Genomic DNA, 16,440 nt, shown 5'->3' with positions numbered 1-16,440 from the left:
ATTTCTACTGTAATTCCTTATATGCTTTCCTGAATTCTGCAAAATTGTATGCTAAAATAAACGGGGCTTATGGATTGAGGCAGATTACTCAAAATCTGTGGAACACTGTAACCAGTACACTAATAAAAACATAATAATTTCAATAAAAAGGCACATTAAATCTCCACTGGCCTATGCACCCAGCATCAGTCAGTTGAATCTTTACAGTCTTAAGCCCCTGGGCGGTTGTTCTGCCCTCCGAGACTTGGGGCCTTAAAGACATTAGCTTATAATAAACACCAGTTTCTCACAACAAGAAGTTTGGTCTGTAGTATGGTGTAGGCTTTAGCAATCAAGCACTTTAAATAAACAACAACAACAACAACAAAAAATCAGGAGGAGAGCCCTGGCCAGTGTAGCTCAGTTGGTTGGGCATCGTTCTACAAACTGAAAAGTTGCGAGTTTGATTCCTGGTCAGGGCACGTGCCTGGGTTGCAGGTTCGGTCCCCACTGGAGGCGTGTGCGAGAGGCACTGGTGAATGTTTCTCTCTCACATCGATGTTTCTGTCACTGTCTTTCTCCTTCCCTTCCCCTCTCTCTAGAATCAATAAAATTTTCAAAAATATACTTAGGTGAGGATAAAAAACATATTAAAAAAATAAGATAAAAGCAGAAGGAGAAACAGACCCTCAGCTTCACCACTCATAAAGTGGGAAATACAGTGATCCATGAAGCAGCTGACCTCTTGCTTTAAAGGAAGATACAGACGTAAAATGTTTAGCTTTATTCTTAAGGTCTTCATATATTGCTGACTTCTTTTTTTTTTTTTAATTTTGAGAAAGTTTTTCCTAATCACTTCAAGCATTTGAACTAATTCACATTAGAGAAATAGGCTTTGTACCAAAACAGAGTAAGACTGCTTCAAGTGAGAGAACCTCATTTTTAGTTTCTTTTTGGAACAGCTGTTCTGTTGCACCCAACCTTAGCAGTTGGGAAGTTTTATCAATGGTTGTGAAAGCTCAATATTTGATTTGATCCTTGCCTCCAGAATGAATTCTAACCAGCATTTGTAGATCAAAGACATTAGTTTTATATTAAGCACTGCTTCTTCTAACCTTACAAATCACTGACTTTCTGGATTCCTTTTATGCTTGTTTATAAACTGATCTTGTTTTTCTGAATTCATCCTTTGCATGTAATAATTTGTCAAATACAGTCAACAGTAACTGGCACTATCTCTTAATAGTCTAATAGACCATTTCCCCACTAGAGCTCTGAATTCTGTGGCATATTATCTGTCCTACGAGATAATTCGGTGAGAGTTTCACCAGTAATTTCACCACTGCTCGATACGAGTTGCTGTCCTTTTAGCCTCCAGTAACAGTTTCCTTGCCTCCTACCCAGCTCCTAAGCCTTTTTATATGTACAGGGTCTGGCACAAATAAGGCCCCTTTTTTATTACATAAAAATCTTTTCTTACAAAATCATAAGCATGCAATTCTGTAACGTAACAGTATCACGCTCAAGCCCACCGCACGACATTTCAGGGGAGCTGTTCAAAGGGCTCTCCATCTCACGCGAGCCGTTCACGCACCGTACCAACCACGCTCAGTGGCGCTGCTTCTGCCGGACCCTGTGTTGGAGGTTCTTTGATGAAGCAGCACCCTACTTCTGGATTCTACCCGTATCAGCTAGGATAGGCCAGATTATGCTGCAGTAATAAACAACACAAGCTCTCAATGGCTCTTAAAACACACACTGTGTAAAAGTAACTTTTCAAAATAAGGCATGGCACTGTGCACATACCCCGTAAGTCATTTTAGTCGCTCAGAGAGAGCCACGGTACCAGCCAGCACCCAGAAGACCGCTGGTCCCTGTGGCAGAGGGAAGGCGGTCTGGAGGGTCTCATGGTTAGAAAACGCCCTGGCTTTCTGTGTGTGTCACATCTGCCCACCGTGTCCTGGTCAGAGGCGGTCAGAGGGCCCTACCCAGCGACAGGGGCAGGCGCAGGCGCAGGGGCAGAAGGTGCCGGTCTGCCCTGGGCTGCCCAGAGAGATGTCTGGGAAGAACGCACTACTGACTACCACAAAGGGTTTCCCTTCATTTATTTTTGTCTCCTTTAATTTTATTTATTTTCTATTAATAGCTTTGGCTGGTTGGTTGAACTTTATATCTCTCCTCCCTTGGTTAATTTGAGGTAATTAACATGAGTAAGTTTATATAATGGTGCTTGTGGTAGTTGACATTATTTCCATGGGTCAGAAGTTTTGGCACACGCCAAATAAAGATATTGGGATTTTCCTACTTAAAATACGATGTGTGAAACTGTTGCAAAACTATGGGTGTTTGCAGGCATCATTGATTTTAAATTACTTTTTGGAGTGTCATTTGTCACAGTAGAGATAGACCACGAGCTTTGGAGTCGGGCAGGCCCAGGGTCAACCATTGTTTTTGTCATTGAACAGATACGTGATTTTAGACAAATTAGGTAGCCTCTCAGCGGCATAATTTTATCATTAATAAATACAAAGGAGTATAAATGATATCAATTCAGATATCAAAAAAAAACATAGTAGCATTTATCACCACTCCTTTCTGAAAAGCCACTAACATGAAAGTAAAATAATTTTTAAAAGAATAAATCCGTAAAGAGAAAGAAAAATGAAAGAGAAGAATAATTTTAAAATCAACCCCAAAGTCTTGTGGTGGCTATTAGGGGACGCCAGATAATAAGCAGCGGGGCAGCGCCGGCCCGCAGAGCGGGCGTCCAGTTAATGCTCCTTTTCCTCCTCGTGTCAGCCGGACAGGCTGTGTGTTCGCAGTGATATTCTTATGACTCAGAGGTTAGGTGGGAGGCTAAACAGTCATGTGAGGTGTGTCACAAAGCAAATTAGGTGCCTCTCTGACTTTTTTTTTTTTTTTAATTGATGGTTTTATTTTTCTTGGAACCACATCACCTTGATGGTTACTGTTTCTTAGAATTTAGATTTCTGTGCAACTGACGAGAAAAATCACCCACTCACTGAGGGAATCTAGTGAGCTCTGCACGGAACAAATTTGAAAATACTTGGCAACTTTGAAATTACTCTGAAATCTGAAAACCATAGTCTGTGTAGTAATATCTATGTCTAGATTAAAATGATTTAAAGCCAGGGACATTTTCTCTGTCTCCAGCAGTTATGTCAGTTAACTTATCTTCCTCGCCCATGGTGCCTAACCCACTACCACCTTTGTTCTGCAAGTTCTCACTGCGGTGGATAGTGGTGCCTGATCGAAAAGAAAGCCAGCCAGCGTAGAGCTCTTGTGTGTTTCGTGTACAACACATGCAATAAGACTGTAAACTCATGGTGGACAGAGACCATATATTTTGCCATCTCGGTATGTCCACTAGCATCTAGGATAATGAATGCTATGCAGTAGTAGCTATTCATTTAGTTATCAAATATATACTGAACACCTACTAAGTACTAGGCATTGTGCTAAGCTCTGAAGATATCTCAGTGAAGAGATAGCGACTCCTGCTATCTGAGAATTTACTTGGAATCTAATTCTCACAAAATGTTTTTTGAAGGGGCCTGAACCAAAAATGTCTGAAACAACTTCGAGCTACGTGAGCAGAGTTCGGGCGATAGTGAGGAGTGAATGGGTCAGCCGGCTGCGCCGAGGGCCCGTCAGCCTAGCGAGCCTTATCAGTCTTAGGGCCCGCTTGTTTGTATGTTTATTCATTTATTTGTTAACTGACATTTTACAATAAAGATCAGCTGTATAGGTTTAAAAAAAAGTTTGTTGAATTCATGCAACTCAGTAAAATAATGGCCCACATTGAATCATTTAAGTAGGGGAAAGACTTGTATGTATAAAGACTTTAATCATTTTAAACTGTTGTATGGTGTAAGTGCATGCTAGGCAAAGGAAATAGTGGTATCTGACCTTTTTTCTTCTTTGTTTTTCTTTGTAGATAAGATGCTCCAAGTCACTCGCAGCTGTCTTCAAAAGAAAAATCACTAGTGCTCTGCTCTTGCCATAACACCAAACCTTTTGACTTACGCTTTGGTGCTGCAACCCTGGAAGAATTGCACGCAGGTTCTTGCAAATCTTTTTTGTCATTTGAATGATTCTTTGTGGATGGAAAAAGATTTGAGTCTTAATAATTACCCTGTTTTCAAGCTACTTCTCTACTGTCTGAACTGCTTGATAAATCGGGCCACGTACCAATGAGCCACACAGCCAGTCCCTGTCAGGAGCTGGCTGAAAACTGTGCTGTGCATGTAGCAGGAATGGCACAAGAAGACAGCCGTCGCGGTCAAGTGCCATCTACCTTTTATCATGGTGCCAACCAGGAACTTGACCTGTCCACCAAAGTGTACAAAAGGGAATCAGGAAGTCCTTATTCTGCGTTAGTGGACACCAAGATGAGCAAACCGCATCTCCACGAAACAGAGGAACAACCATATTTCAGGGAGACAAGAGCCGTGTCTGACGTGCGTGCTGTTAAAGAAGACCGGGAGAATTCTGATGACACGGAGGAGGAGGAGGAGGAAGTCTCTTACAAAAGGGAGCAGATCATAGTGGAGGTAAACCTTAATAATCAAACATTAAATGTATCTAAAGGGGAAAAGGGTGTCTCTTCTCAGTCCAAAGAGACTCCTGTTCTTAAGACAAGCAGTGAGGAGGAAGAGGAAGAGAGTGAGGAAGAGGCCACAGATGACAGCAGTGACTATGGAGAGAACGAAAGGCAGAAGAAAAAGGAGAAGATAGTGGAGAAAGTCAGCGTTGCACAAAGGAGACCGAGGAGAGCTGCCTCTGTTGCCGCAGCTACCACTTCCCCTACTCCCAGAACTACAAGAGGTCGTAGGAAGAGTGTAGAGCCACCTAAGCGTAAGAAGCGGGCTGCAAAGGAGCCCAGAGCACCAGTCCAGAAAGCTAAGTGTGAAGAGAAAGAGACTCTGACCTGTGAGAAGTGCCCCAGGGTGTTTAATACTCGCTGGTACCTGGAAAAGCACATGAACGTTACTCACAGGCGCATGCAGATTTGTGATAAATGTGGCAAGAAGTTTGTCCTGGAAAGTGAGCTGTCCCTTCACCAGCAAACAGACTGTGAAAAAAATATTCAGGTAGGTTTCATCACCGAGAGGGCAAACTTTCCAGAATAGAACCTGGCTGTTGAGACTCACCTGGTATCTGCCCAAGAGAATAAATACAATAGAGGCTGAAGGGACAGATTTCACCAGTTTCTCTCTTTAAAACCTCCTGCTTTGGTCTTTTCAAAACCCAGGCGTAACATTTTATTTCAAAAGCATTAAATTTAACTGACGCTGGACTAGTGGGAACCCAGGTACATTGAAAGGGGGAGCTGTTATAGGTGATTGCCCAGGAGGTAAAGTCAACACCAACTTCGCACTGAGATTCACAGTTGTAGGACGTATGTTATAATTCATTCTGGCATCTTCTCTGTCAAGGTGGGAAATACTGAGCAAAGTTCAGGAATAGAGAGCAGTCCCTTTCTAGGCTTAAAAGGGTGCCAGATTCTAGTACAGCTGATGGGGACCAAAACCGTAATGACTCAGACCAGTGGAAATGAAGACCTCCAGGAGTGAGTTTGCTTTTACCGGTGGAGAGAGGACAACACTAAATTGGTCAAGAGGCTGAGCCCATGGGAATGTGCAAACTTTAAACAGAGGCTGAGCTGGTTGAAAATGTTGCCCACCTGTCAGTGAGGTTATGTAATGCTACTGTACCGTATTGTTAAGGTAACAACACAAGGTATTCAAACGAGGCTGGTGCCTTGAAAGGACTATACTGTGATAGGTTAAGAGGTGTGCTAATTATGTTGAGTGAATTATATTACATTGAGCCATATTGGTTTGCACATATGAATGCATATTAATGAATACTTATGAAAGGTAAGTCTATTAATGCCTCCATAAAATATGTAAAATAGACATTTTGTACCATATTTAAGCTAAATTTCTTTTAAAAGGTGCAATTGTTTTGTTTCCTGGAGTGCCCCTTATTTCTCACATTTCCTCTTGCTTTTAATCGACCACTGAGATCATTGCTTTTCTTGAAAGAGAAGTTTTTAAAATGTAAGTTACATTTGCTAAAAATTCACTGCTTTTTGATTCCTCAGTTGTGGTTTCATCTCCCAAACGCTGGGTAATTAGAAGAAGACCAAGTCACGGGGCCCCTACCTCCCGATAACTTACCAGTGCCTTGCTGGGGGACCAGTCGGCTGCAGCAGTTCAGGCCAAAGGGAGTGTGGCGCGGTGCTGCGCCCTAGGGGTCAGGCTAGGTCCTGTGTGATTCCTGAAGACCTTTATATAGTTCGTTCGTTTGTTTGTTTTTAACTTAAATTTATTAAGTTACAGAAAAGAAAACATTGAATCTTCTTTTGTGTGACTTTATTTACTGTTCCTCACCATAACATATTTCAATGTAGGTTCAGGTTTTTGGATGCTGCTAAATGAACTCTCTTTACATTCCTTAAGGACACTGCTTTGTGATTAAGTATGGATCCTAATAATCACGATGACCTAGTAAAACGTACAAATTGAAACCTTGCCCCACAAAGTGGTTTATAGGAATGTCTGTCCTTTTCTCAGGCACTATGCAGCCAGAGGCTTGTCTTGTAACTTTTCCCAGAGTCCTTGTTTCCTGAAGTAACAATGTTAAAAGATCTTTATTTACTGTGAATACCAGCCTGTTCCCTAAGTATCCCAGAGTCTGATGGTTATCTAGAACTTTCTAGTATTGTTTTGCTTTAACCAGAAGCATTTTATTTTCATATACTTTATGCCTGATATTCTAGACTATTAGCGATTCCTAACATAAGGAACGAAGCAGTGTTGTATGGGTTTCCTGTGGTCAAGTGATTTTCAACCTTTTTCCTCTCGTGGCACACACAAGCTAATTACTAAAGTTCTGTGGCATACCAAAAATACTTCTTTTTGGCCAATTTAAAAAAATAAGTATAATTTTGATTCATTCACATGGGATGGTTATTGTTGGATCGCTGTTGTCATGTGTTTTATTTGGCAGTCTACGGGAAAAGAGGCCAGGGCCTCTCAGGGGTCGCATGGTCTGAGACCCTTGCCGCTCGCCGGTTGAAAATCGCTGCTGTAGGTGCTCGCACGAGGCGTCTGGCGCTGGGCTATAGGGGAAAGGGAGAGGGGTATTAACAGTTTAGAGGTTATATTAAATTCTGCCAGAGGGAAATATTTAATAGAGCAAATTAGATTTGGAAAAATATAATAAAATCTCCGTAATTTGTGTTAATGAAGGCTCCAAATACATTCTCTGCGGTACACAAACATCAGTATAGTCCTGCAGATCTGTAACCATTACCGTGGGGTTTGTTTTTTCTTGTTTTTATTTATGCTAATTTTAAATTACTTCGTGTTTTTTGGCGTGCACCTATTAAAGACCCACGAGTAGGAGGCAGCCGCTGTTGGTAATTCATGCATTTTAAAAAAAAAACAACACCTCGGAGGTTGTTTTTAATAGGTACAAAACAAACTTGATAAAAGCAGTCAATTCTTTGATATTAGTGGAACTTCCCATTTCTTCTTGTCTTACTTTTTGCCGTCACTTTTATATTCCCAATGTGTCTAAAAGATGCATCTTGGACAGTAGAGCACACAGATATTGGTGCGGGAATGTGGACTCGGAGGACGAATAGCATTTGTTTGGATTCTGCCCTTGTGCCATGAATCTAAAGCACACCGTGGCACCTGCCAGTAGGCAGGTATGGCTTTCTGCAAGCCCTCATAAATAAAGATTATTTTTATTTATCCTGCTCAGTGTGTTTCCTGTAACAAATCATTCAAGAAACTCTGGTCCCTTCATGAACATATCAAGATTGTCCATGGATATGCAGAAAAGAAATTTTCCTGTGAAATTTGTGAGAAGAAATTCTATACCATGGCTCATGTGCGGAAACACATGGTTGGTAAGTTTTGTCTGCTTTTCTCTCATACCTATAATTTTCCCTTGTTCTTTGGTGTGTTTTATGCTCTGGATTGGGCAGGTTATGAGGACCTGCCTCACTTTAGTCACTTTTGACTTGTTGAAACTAAATACAACATGTCTTCAGTAAGCATCACCGAATTGGATGGTCCAGCCTTCCACACCCAGGTTTCCTTTCAACATTGCTATTTCTTTTTCTCTTCAGAACATTACTATTAAAGCCTCACAAATTTGAGTGTAGAAATTTAAGATGGCACGATGACCTTACAATAGGACACCTGTCTTTTTCAGTTTGAGCTTTTGGGTGAACTTATATTGAATAGAAGTGCATTCTATGTTGCAGCACACACAAAAGACATGCCTTTTACATGTGAAACCTGTGGAAAGTCGTTCAAACGCAGCATGTCACTCAAGGTGCACTCCTTGCAGCATTCTGGAGAGAAGCCCTTCAGATGTGAGGTAAGGACCGTGCTACCACCAGGCCCAGGCCGAGGTGCTAGCCTTTGTCTATCTGGTGAAGCAGTGAGGGGGTGTGCTGAGGTACAGGCACCAGGCTGCGTTTCATAGAGTCTCCAGACTCATGCTCCGAGCATTGTTTGTAATCTTACTGCTAGGTGGAGAAATGTCTTTTTAAACATATTGTTAACTCTTTTGGATTAAGTTAAATTTGGGAATAACGCATGAGTTGTTTTTCTTTTAGTAATTTAGAGAAGTTGGATATGCTTCAGTGATCATTGAATGAAAAATTTTCCTTTTAGCCCTGCCTGGTGTGGCTCAGTGGGTTGAGCACTGGCCTGTGAACCAAAGGGTCGCTAGTTCAATTCCCAGTCATGGCACATGGCCTGGGTTGTGGGCCAGGTCCCCAGTAGTGCGTGTGTGAGAGGCAGCCACACACTGATATTTCTCTCTCCCCTTTTCTCCCTCCCTTCCCTTGTCTAAAAATGAATAAATACAATCTTTTAAAAATTTCCCTTTTATTAATAACTCAGCTTCAGAATTATAGCAGAGCCAAATAGTTGACAAAAGGAGGTTCTATTCTGAGTATGAAAAGTAAACCTATCTCAGAGACTATGCAGGGCGGGCTCAAGTAAAGCTGTGATGCTTGGCATTCAAAACTCTCCACTGTGTCCAATGCAGAACTGTGACGAAAGGTTTCAATACAAGTACCAGCTCCGCTCCCACATGAGCATCCACATTGGGCACAAACAGTTCATGTGCCAGTGGTGTGGCAAGGACTTCAACATGAAGCAGTACTTCGATGAACACATGAAAACACACACTGGTAAGAGCGCCTTGGGAAAGGTACAGCTGTGTCTCAGGAGCTTGTTGATGACCACCTGTGAGTCTGTTTGTTTCAAAATCTAAACCACCAATTTTCATTCTGAGTGGAAATTTCACTTTAAATAAACCTGAAATATAAAAATGTAGATTTATAATACTGAATAATTAGGCTTTCATAGCTCTGTTTTTAAAAGGATTATTTGTTATTGCCTTTTAACTGTGGGTTCCTTCAAAAGAATGGGTTCTTTACTTGGGGCACAGGGTCTACTGAAATGGTACAAATCTTGTTTTGTGTTTATTTTTCCTGAGGAAAGGGTCCTTAGACCTTTAAAAAATGGAGGGCACTGGACTGCTTCAAATAGAATGCATTCTCAGCGCTCTTAAAAGTTTGGTTTAATTTACCAAAATGCACTACATTTCAGGAACACATCCATCCACTGAGGTTAAATAATATAACCACATTGTGTTGTTAGGGGTATATGCTCCATAGCATGGATTTGAATCTTGTAAGCATTTAACTATCCAGCTTCCAGGGAACTGGCTAAAATAATAGTTCCCCTTGAAAACATTATCATTGCATCTCAGTCTTAACTTGCCTGGGATTACCTGTCTGTGCACAAATTGAACAATATGAAACATTTTTCAGGTTTTTAAATAAAATCTAATCATAAGATTCTAGATTCTGTTCGTCTGTAGCAGCTGTTCTTCAACCGGTGTGCCGCAAGAATTTTAAAACATGAAATATCTGACTATTTAGTCAGGGGCACTGACCTCTTTTCCCTTAGATTGTCAAATAAAAAATGACAGCAGCTAACACAACAGTAGCTGCTTGGTGTGAATGAATCAAAATTACACCTTTTTTTGAGGTGTTTTGTCAGATCGGCAAAAAATATATTTTTTGGTGTGCTGCTATAGAATTTTAGTAATTAGTTCATCTGTGCCGTGATGTGAAAAAGGTTGAAAATCGCTGGTCTGCAGAGTAACAGAGCTGGAAAGAAGCACAAGAGATTACAGAACTTAGCCTGATGTTCTTTTTGCTTAACTAGTTAGTGGCGAGGCATTTCTGCCCTTGTCTGGATCTCTTTAGGTTCCATTTCTCTGTCGAAGTCTGCAGAAAAATGCCTGCCTGGTGGGCTTCCTTCCCATTCAGAGCAGAGCACCCTCAGATTTTAAGAATTAGGCTAGATGAAGAGTTTAAGAAAATTACACCTCCAAAGGTAATGATAATTTTGAAGCCTAAATGGGTAGCAAAATGTATAGGGTATCTAACAGATTCTCCTTTAACTTGGTGGCTCTTGGAGAGGCTCTAAGTTTTGAGTCACTTTTAGGATTCAGCTTTTGTTATTCAGCAGGAATCTATGGAACTGTTTCACATTCGTGTACAGGGCTGGGTACGTAGTAGGTGCCAGTAAGTGAGGCAAGAGTGGAAGAAACCGGTGGCCACTTGAGCCTCTGCCGCTGCACTCACCTTCCTCTTCCCTTCGTGTCTCCCTGTGCGTCTTTCTCCCCACTCTTCTGCTCCTTCTCCCCTGCGTTTCTTCCTTTTTTTTCCCTTCCCCTTTGCCCTTCTTCCTTTCTTCAGACCCTTAAGTGTCCTAATATGATAGTCTGTATATTTTGTGATTAATGTATTTGTTGAATAAAATTTCATGTTAAGTATTCTTTGACCAGCTAGGCAAGCTGAACATTTCCTACTTCTTCTAAATTCACTCAAATTTTTATCCTCATTAAAAGAATAATACATACCTATTAAACTATATTTGAAAATATGCAAATTGAAAACAAAATAAAAATGCACCATAATATTACTTCTAATAGATCACTACTGTTAATGTTTTGGCAAGCCCTGGCCAGGTAGCTCAGTTGGTTAGAGCATCGTCCTGATCCGCCAAGGTTGTTGGTTTGATAGCTGGTCAGGGTACATACAAGAATCAACCAATGAATGCATAAAAAAGTGGACCACAAATCAATGTTTCTCTCTCTCTCTTCCTCCTTCCCTTCTTCTTTCTTAAAAAAATCAATTAATAAACAAACATTCTGGCATAAATTTCTAAAAGTTATTTAGTTTCTTAATATAGATATAGATATAGATAGATGCATATGTGTATGTGTATGTGTTCATGTATATAGTAATGAGACAAAGTTTGGGTCTTTCTACTCTATTGTAACCTGCTTTTCATTTTACTGTATTGTGTCATTAACAGCAACATCATTTTAATGGTAATAATAAGACATTGTTTATTATGCTCATATATGCCAGGCACTGTCTTAAATGCTTTACATACATTATCTCATTTAATTAATATAATCAAATTTTAGAACAATTCTATAAAATAAAGCATGTTTTATCACCACTTTATTTAGCCAGTTCTCTATTAGACATTTAGATTGTTTGTTTCTAATTTTTCTACTGTTGTAAATAATACTGTGATTAACAGTATTATTTAGGATAAATTTCTAGAAATGGGAGTATGAGGGCAAAGGGATATGCACATTTTTTAAGACTTGATAGTATGTTGCAAAATAGCCATGCACCAGCTGTGCATGAAAATACCTAGTTCCTCAACCCTTTCCAGTGCTAAATAAATCCTTGCTGTTTGATGGGTGAGAAATGGTTTCTGTTGTATTAACTTGCATTTAATTGCTAAGTAAGATTGAACATTTTTTCATATGCTCATTGGGTATCAGTATATTTTCTTTTCTGAGTTTATTGTGCCTTTTCTATAATCAGCTTTCTCTTGCGGTGTTGGACTTTTTTATTGTTTATAAAGCTCTTTATATATATGTGTGTGTATACACATACACATCTATACATATACATATATACACACATACACATATATTTATATATACATACATACATACATACATACATACTGGACCATGTTTAACACCAGTATTAAAGTTATCTCCCCTGGTTCGTCATCTGCCTTTTAATATTGTTTGTAATACTCAAATTGTGCAGGTAGCTGTATAGTGGAATTAGACAAACTGGGCTCTGCCCCTCACCAGCAGTGTGGCCTTAAGTGAACTTAGACAACCCCTCTCTAGACCTCTGGTTCCTTGGTGTTAAGTAAGGGAGAGACAGCAGTACTTGAGGAGATACAAGAAAAAGGGTTGGTTTTAAGGAAGGAAACGGTTAGCTCTCTCGTGCCTGGATGAAACCACATTTAGACTCTCTTCTGGTGGGGATTAAGGCCTTTGCAGACACTGGTGTTGACTGGGCTCTCTCTTTGCTGTTAAAGACAAGTGAGGTGGATCTTATCTAGGGAAACTGACCGGCCCTCAGGCAGGTTTTCCTAGGATGACGCCTGTGCCGGCTGAGTTCGACACAATAATTGCTGATTCTTCTTGTACCAGGCCCAGCACAAAGTGTCTAGGAACACAAAGTTGAATTAAGATTCGATTTTTGTTCTCAGGGGCTTATAGGTCAATGATAGTAATGGTAATGATAATAGTAACAATAATAACGGTTTTAAATGCATTGAATGCTTACTGTGTGCCAGATACCGTTCTAAGCGCTCTTCTTGTACTTTCAACTTATCACAATAACCTATTATTATCATCTTCATTTTTCAGATGAGGAAACTGAGGCTCAGGGATTAAATAATTTGTCCAAGGCAGCCTGACTGCAGAGCCACCTCCTCAATGGTTAGGACAAAGATTTCACATAGCAGAGAGTAAGGTGGTGGGAATCGCAGGACACCGGAGGGGCAGAAGGCTCCATCCCTGAGTCTGGCTCTCCGCTTCCAGAATTCGTCAGTGTACTTAAGCAGATCAGAAATTGATAGGTGCTAAATAAATAGCCTTAATGATACATAAATAAAATTGCTCATTTATTGACAGTGAAAAAGCTGAGTGCAAGTGGCTTAAACTCTGATGTTCTTTGGTAAGCATATTCTTTACCTAAAGAATAATTTATATGAGAAGCTAAATTACAATCAAAAGATTGTCAGGGACAGGGAATAAGAACAAAGAAAGATATTCGAATGGTCTTAATGATGAGTACCATCCCTCATTGAATCCAAGAAGCCGTCAGTGTTAGGACAAACTTACTTTATAAACCACGAGGAAGTGCTGCGGTGACATGCCATGGGTTGTGAGGTGTATGTGGGAGAAAAGGTCTGTCCCAGAGTTAACAGACAGTTATGAGAATCTGCTCAGTGGGGCTACTCTCATGAGCAAGACTGAAATAGTCCCTAGGTTCACAGAGGTTATAGTCAGGTAGGGGCGATAGACAAGCAAGGCATAGCACTGGTTTGGTGATGAAAGCATAGTAAATACATGGAACTGACCAGAGTTGGCCAGAGTTGGATGGTTTGGGGGTGGAGGACAGGGAGTATGATAAGGCATGATACTGGAGAGCAGTAAGCAGGAATCAGATTCTCTCTCTCTCTCTCTCTCTCTCTCTCTCTCTCTCTCTCACACGCATGCACGCGCACACACGCACACACACACACACACACGCCATGTAAAACATTTTGGACTTTCTCTAAGGACAGTGAGAAGTTCTGAGTGGTTTTAAGCAGCATGCGACACAGCTGTCTGAAAGCTGCAGTGTGGAGAGTTGGGGAGAAGGTGGGGAGCAAGAACAGACGGTGGGACCAGTCGGAGGGCGTTGGCAGTCATCCAGCCAAATGACTGTGACGATAAGGACTAGGGTAATAGCAGTGGATGAAATGACAGCGATAGACAAAGTAGAGTGACATGAACTTGGAGATTGATTGGATACCGGTGGTGTGGGAGGAAAGAATCAAGTGCTAGTTCCATATTTGGGGCTTATATACACACCACTTGTCGAGGTGGAGAGTAGCGGAGGGAGGGGCAGGTTTACTAAGGAGGACAATGAATTTCTTCACTTGCAAGTCGTCAGGTATCTCTGGGACACTGAAGTGGAAATCCAGTAGGCAGTTTGTAAAATGGATTTAAAGCTTAGGAGGGTAGATTTCTAGTGCTCCTCAAGGATGTGCATACTTAGCCAGTGGAATTCTTGGGTCTATTGGCCAGATCGCTTTTTCCTTTGAACCGTGCAAAAGACAACTAACCAGATTCTTGCTCTTTTCTATCTTCCCTGCAGATTCTCTGTCTTCATTTATAATGTTCTTTCTTAAGACTCATTACAACCCTGTTTGTTACAGTCAGGTTGGCTTTATCATATGTGACAGTATGTCATATCTTTAGATGTATTGATATAAATATATACATGCTTTTCTCGTTACTTTGATGGAACTAGTTGTTAGTGTATCCGCCAGCCTCCCAGTGACCAGCTCTTCCTCAGAGTGAGACATTTGTACAGGTGGTTAATTTAAAGTACTTCATTTTGATTTTTCCTTATTTCAGCCTCATTGTAATCATACCTTGAGGTTTCAGAGGAATCAAGACATCAGTCACTAGCACAGTTTAGGAGATGGACTTAATGAATAACGAGAATTAGATGAAGGTGGGATCGCTGCTTATGTCTGGAACAACACAAGTGGAAAATTTGGTAGTACACTAAGAAATGAAAATAAAGATTATTAAGCAGTAAAAAGGACCCATTTTAATTTGAGTCCATGGATTTGTGGCAGGAGAGTTCCAATAGTTTTTGGTGTTTCTACGGCAAATCATTATCCTAGCAGACTACAGTGGGAGATAGATCCAGCGTTAGAGCCAGGTTTGAGCATGTAACAAAGGTAAAAGCCAATAAACTTTCATTAAATACGTGCTGTTTGTGAATAAAGGGTCTGCTGCAACAAAGAATTATTAGTGAATTAAGTAATTCGAAGATTAGGGAGTGAGGAACACAAACTCTGGGGAACCCAGAATGGAGGGGTCCTGGAGTTTGATAGGTTATCAAAGAGGATTCTTTTAATACATTTTATAGTGTAAGTAAAGCATGTTTATTTTAGAAAAACAGAATGTACATATAAGTTTAAAAATATATAAGACATTACTCGCAATCCCATTATCTAGAGATAATCACTGGCAACGTTTATTGTATTTCTTTCCATATTTTTTCTAGATACATTTTTTATTAAAAGTAGCTAGTGGCCCTGGCCGGCGTGGCTCAGTGGGTTGGGCTCTGTCCTGCAAACCGAAGGGCTGCCATTTCGATGCGCAGTTGGGGCGCACGTCTGGGTTGTGGGTTCCGTCCCTGGCTGGGGGCGTGCCAGAGGGAACTGGTCGATGTTTCTCTACACATCGGTGTTTCTCTCCCAGTCTTTCTCCCTCCCTTCCCCTCTTTCTAAAAATAAATAGAATTGTTTAAAAATTTTAAGCAGATAATAACGTGTACTGTTTGTATTGGCACTTTCATATTATTGTTTGTAATGGTGCGTTCCATCAGGTGGCTGTATCACAACTGATTTAATAAATTCCACTTAATGTAGAATTTGAAGTTTTTAAAGTGATTGAAGGAAATGTATTGAAGAGCGGGAAATCCCGCTGGGCTCCGGATTCATCCAGAAAGATGACTGTGTATCACAGTGAGGAGCTGGCGGTGCCAGTGACTGAATAAGGAAAAGCTGGAAGATAAGAGAACCCTGACCGTCAGAAGGCAGTGCCTGTGGTCACAGGAAACGGCCCCTCCTGACTGCGCAGCCCGCTCTCGCGGGGACAGGAGGAAAATGCGGGCTTTCCTGAAGGGAAGGCAACAGGGGATGGCTTTGAAGGCGGAGAGATGAAATGAGGCCTGCACACAGTAAAGCGGTGTTCGCTGCTGAGTGGGAGGGTCCCAGAGTGGAGGGCAGCCGTGAGAAAACAGCCCCTCCCCCCGCCCCCGTGGTGAGCGCGGGAGTGCGCAGGGCGGCCAGGGGTGAGTGCTGCCGTTCGTATGTCAGACATCGACTGCGGGAGCCCGAACGCAGAGGTTTGAGTCTTGGCTCTCCGCTAGCTGTAGAACCTTGGGCAAGTTTCTTCATTTCCTGACCATTAAAATAGGAATAATAAAAAATGACATCATAGGGTCTCTTGGTCCTTTGGTGTGTCCCTGCGAGGATCACCAGGATTAACCGATGTAAAGTGAGGACAGGCCGAGCACACAGTGAGATGCAATACACAGGAGCACTTATATGGACTAGAATAAGGCCACCTGTTGGAAAGAAAGGGAGCAACAGTTGAAGTAACAACAAACTTGTAGCAGGAGTTACTGCGAAGATACAAGCTACGCTTTCAGAGCTTTGATGAAGGAACTGATACATAAAAACGTATTGTCACTGAAGCGCAGGTAGCACAGGT

General features: G+C 41.2%; 1 protein-coding gene across 1 annotated transcript in view; it reads left to right on the top strand.

The window, feature by feature from the left end:
• ZNF652 (zinc finger protein 652) overlaps positions 1 to 16,440 on the top strand; it is a 59,692-nt gene that overhangs the window by 36,891 nt on the left and 6,361 nt on the right. The window contains exons 2-5 of the mRNA XM_054585352.1: positions 3,938 to 5,093; positions 7,780 to 7,927; positions 8,288 to 8,403; positions 9,082 to 9,226. Of these exons, the coding sequence (XP_054441327.1) occupies positions 4,194 to 5,093; positions 7,780 to 7,927; positions 8,288 to 8,403; positions 9,082 to 9,226 (1,309 nt within the window). The 5' untranslated portion in view covers positions 3,938 to 4,193. The remainder of the gene's footprint in view (positions 1 to 3,937; positions 5,094 to 7,779; positions 7,928 to 8,287; positions 8,404 to 9,081; positions 9,227 to 16,440) is intronic.

Source organism: Pteronotus mesoamericanus, unplaced genomic scaffold (assembly GCF_021234165.1).
Source record: "Pteronotus mesoamericanus isolate MK-2021 breed Mesoamerican mustached bat unplaced genomic scaffold, CSHL_Meso_final contig_84, whole genome shotgun sequence".
In the NCBI taxonomy this organism is placed as follows: Eukaryota; Metazoa; Chordata; class Mammalia; order Chiroptera; family Mormoopidae; genus Pteronotus; species Pteronotus mesoamericanus.
This window is presented reverse-complemented; position numbering and strand designations above follow the sequence as displayed.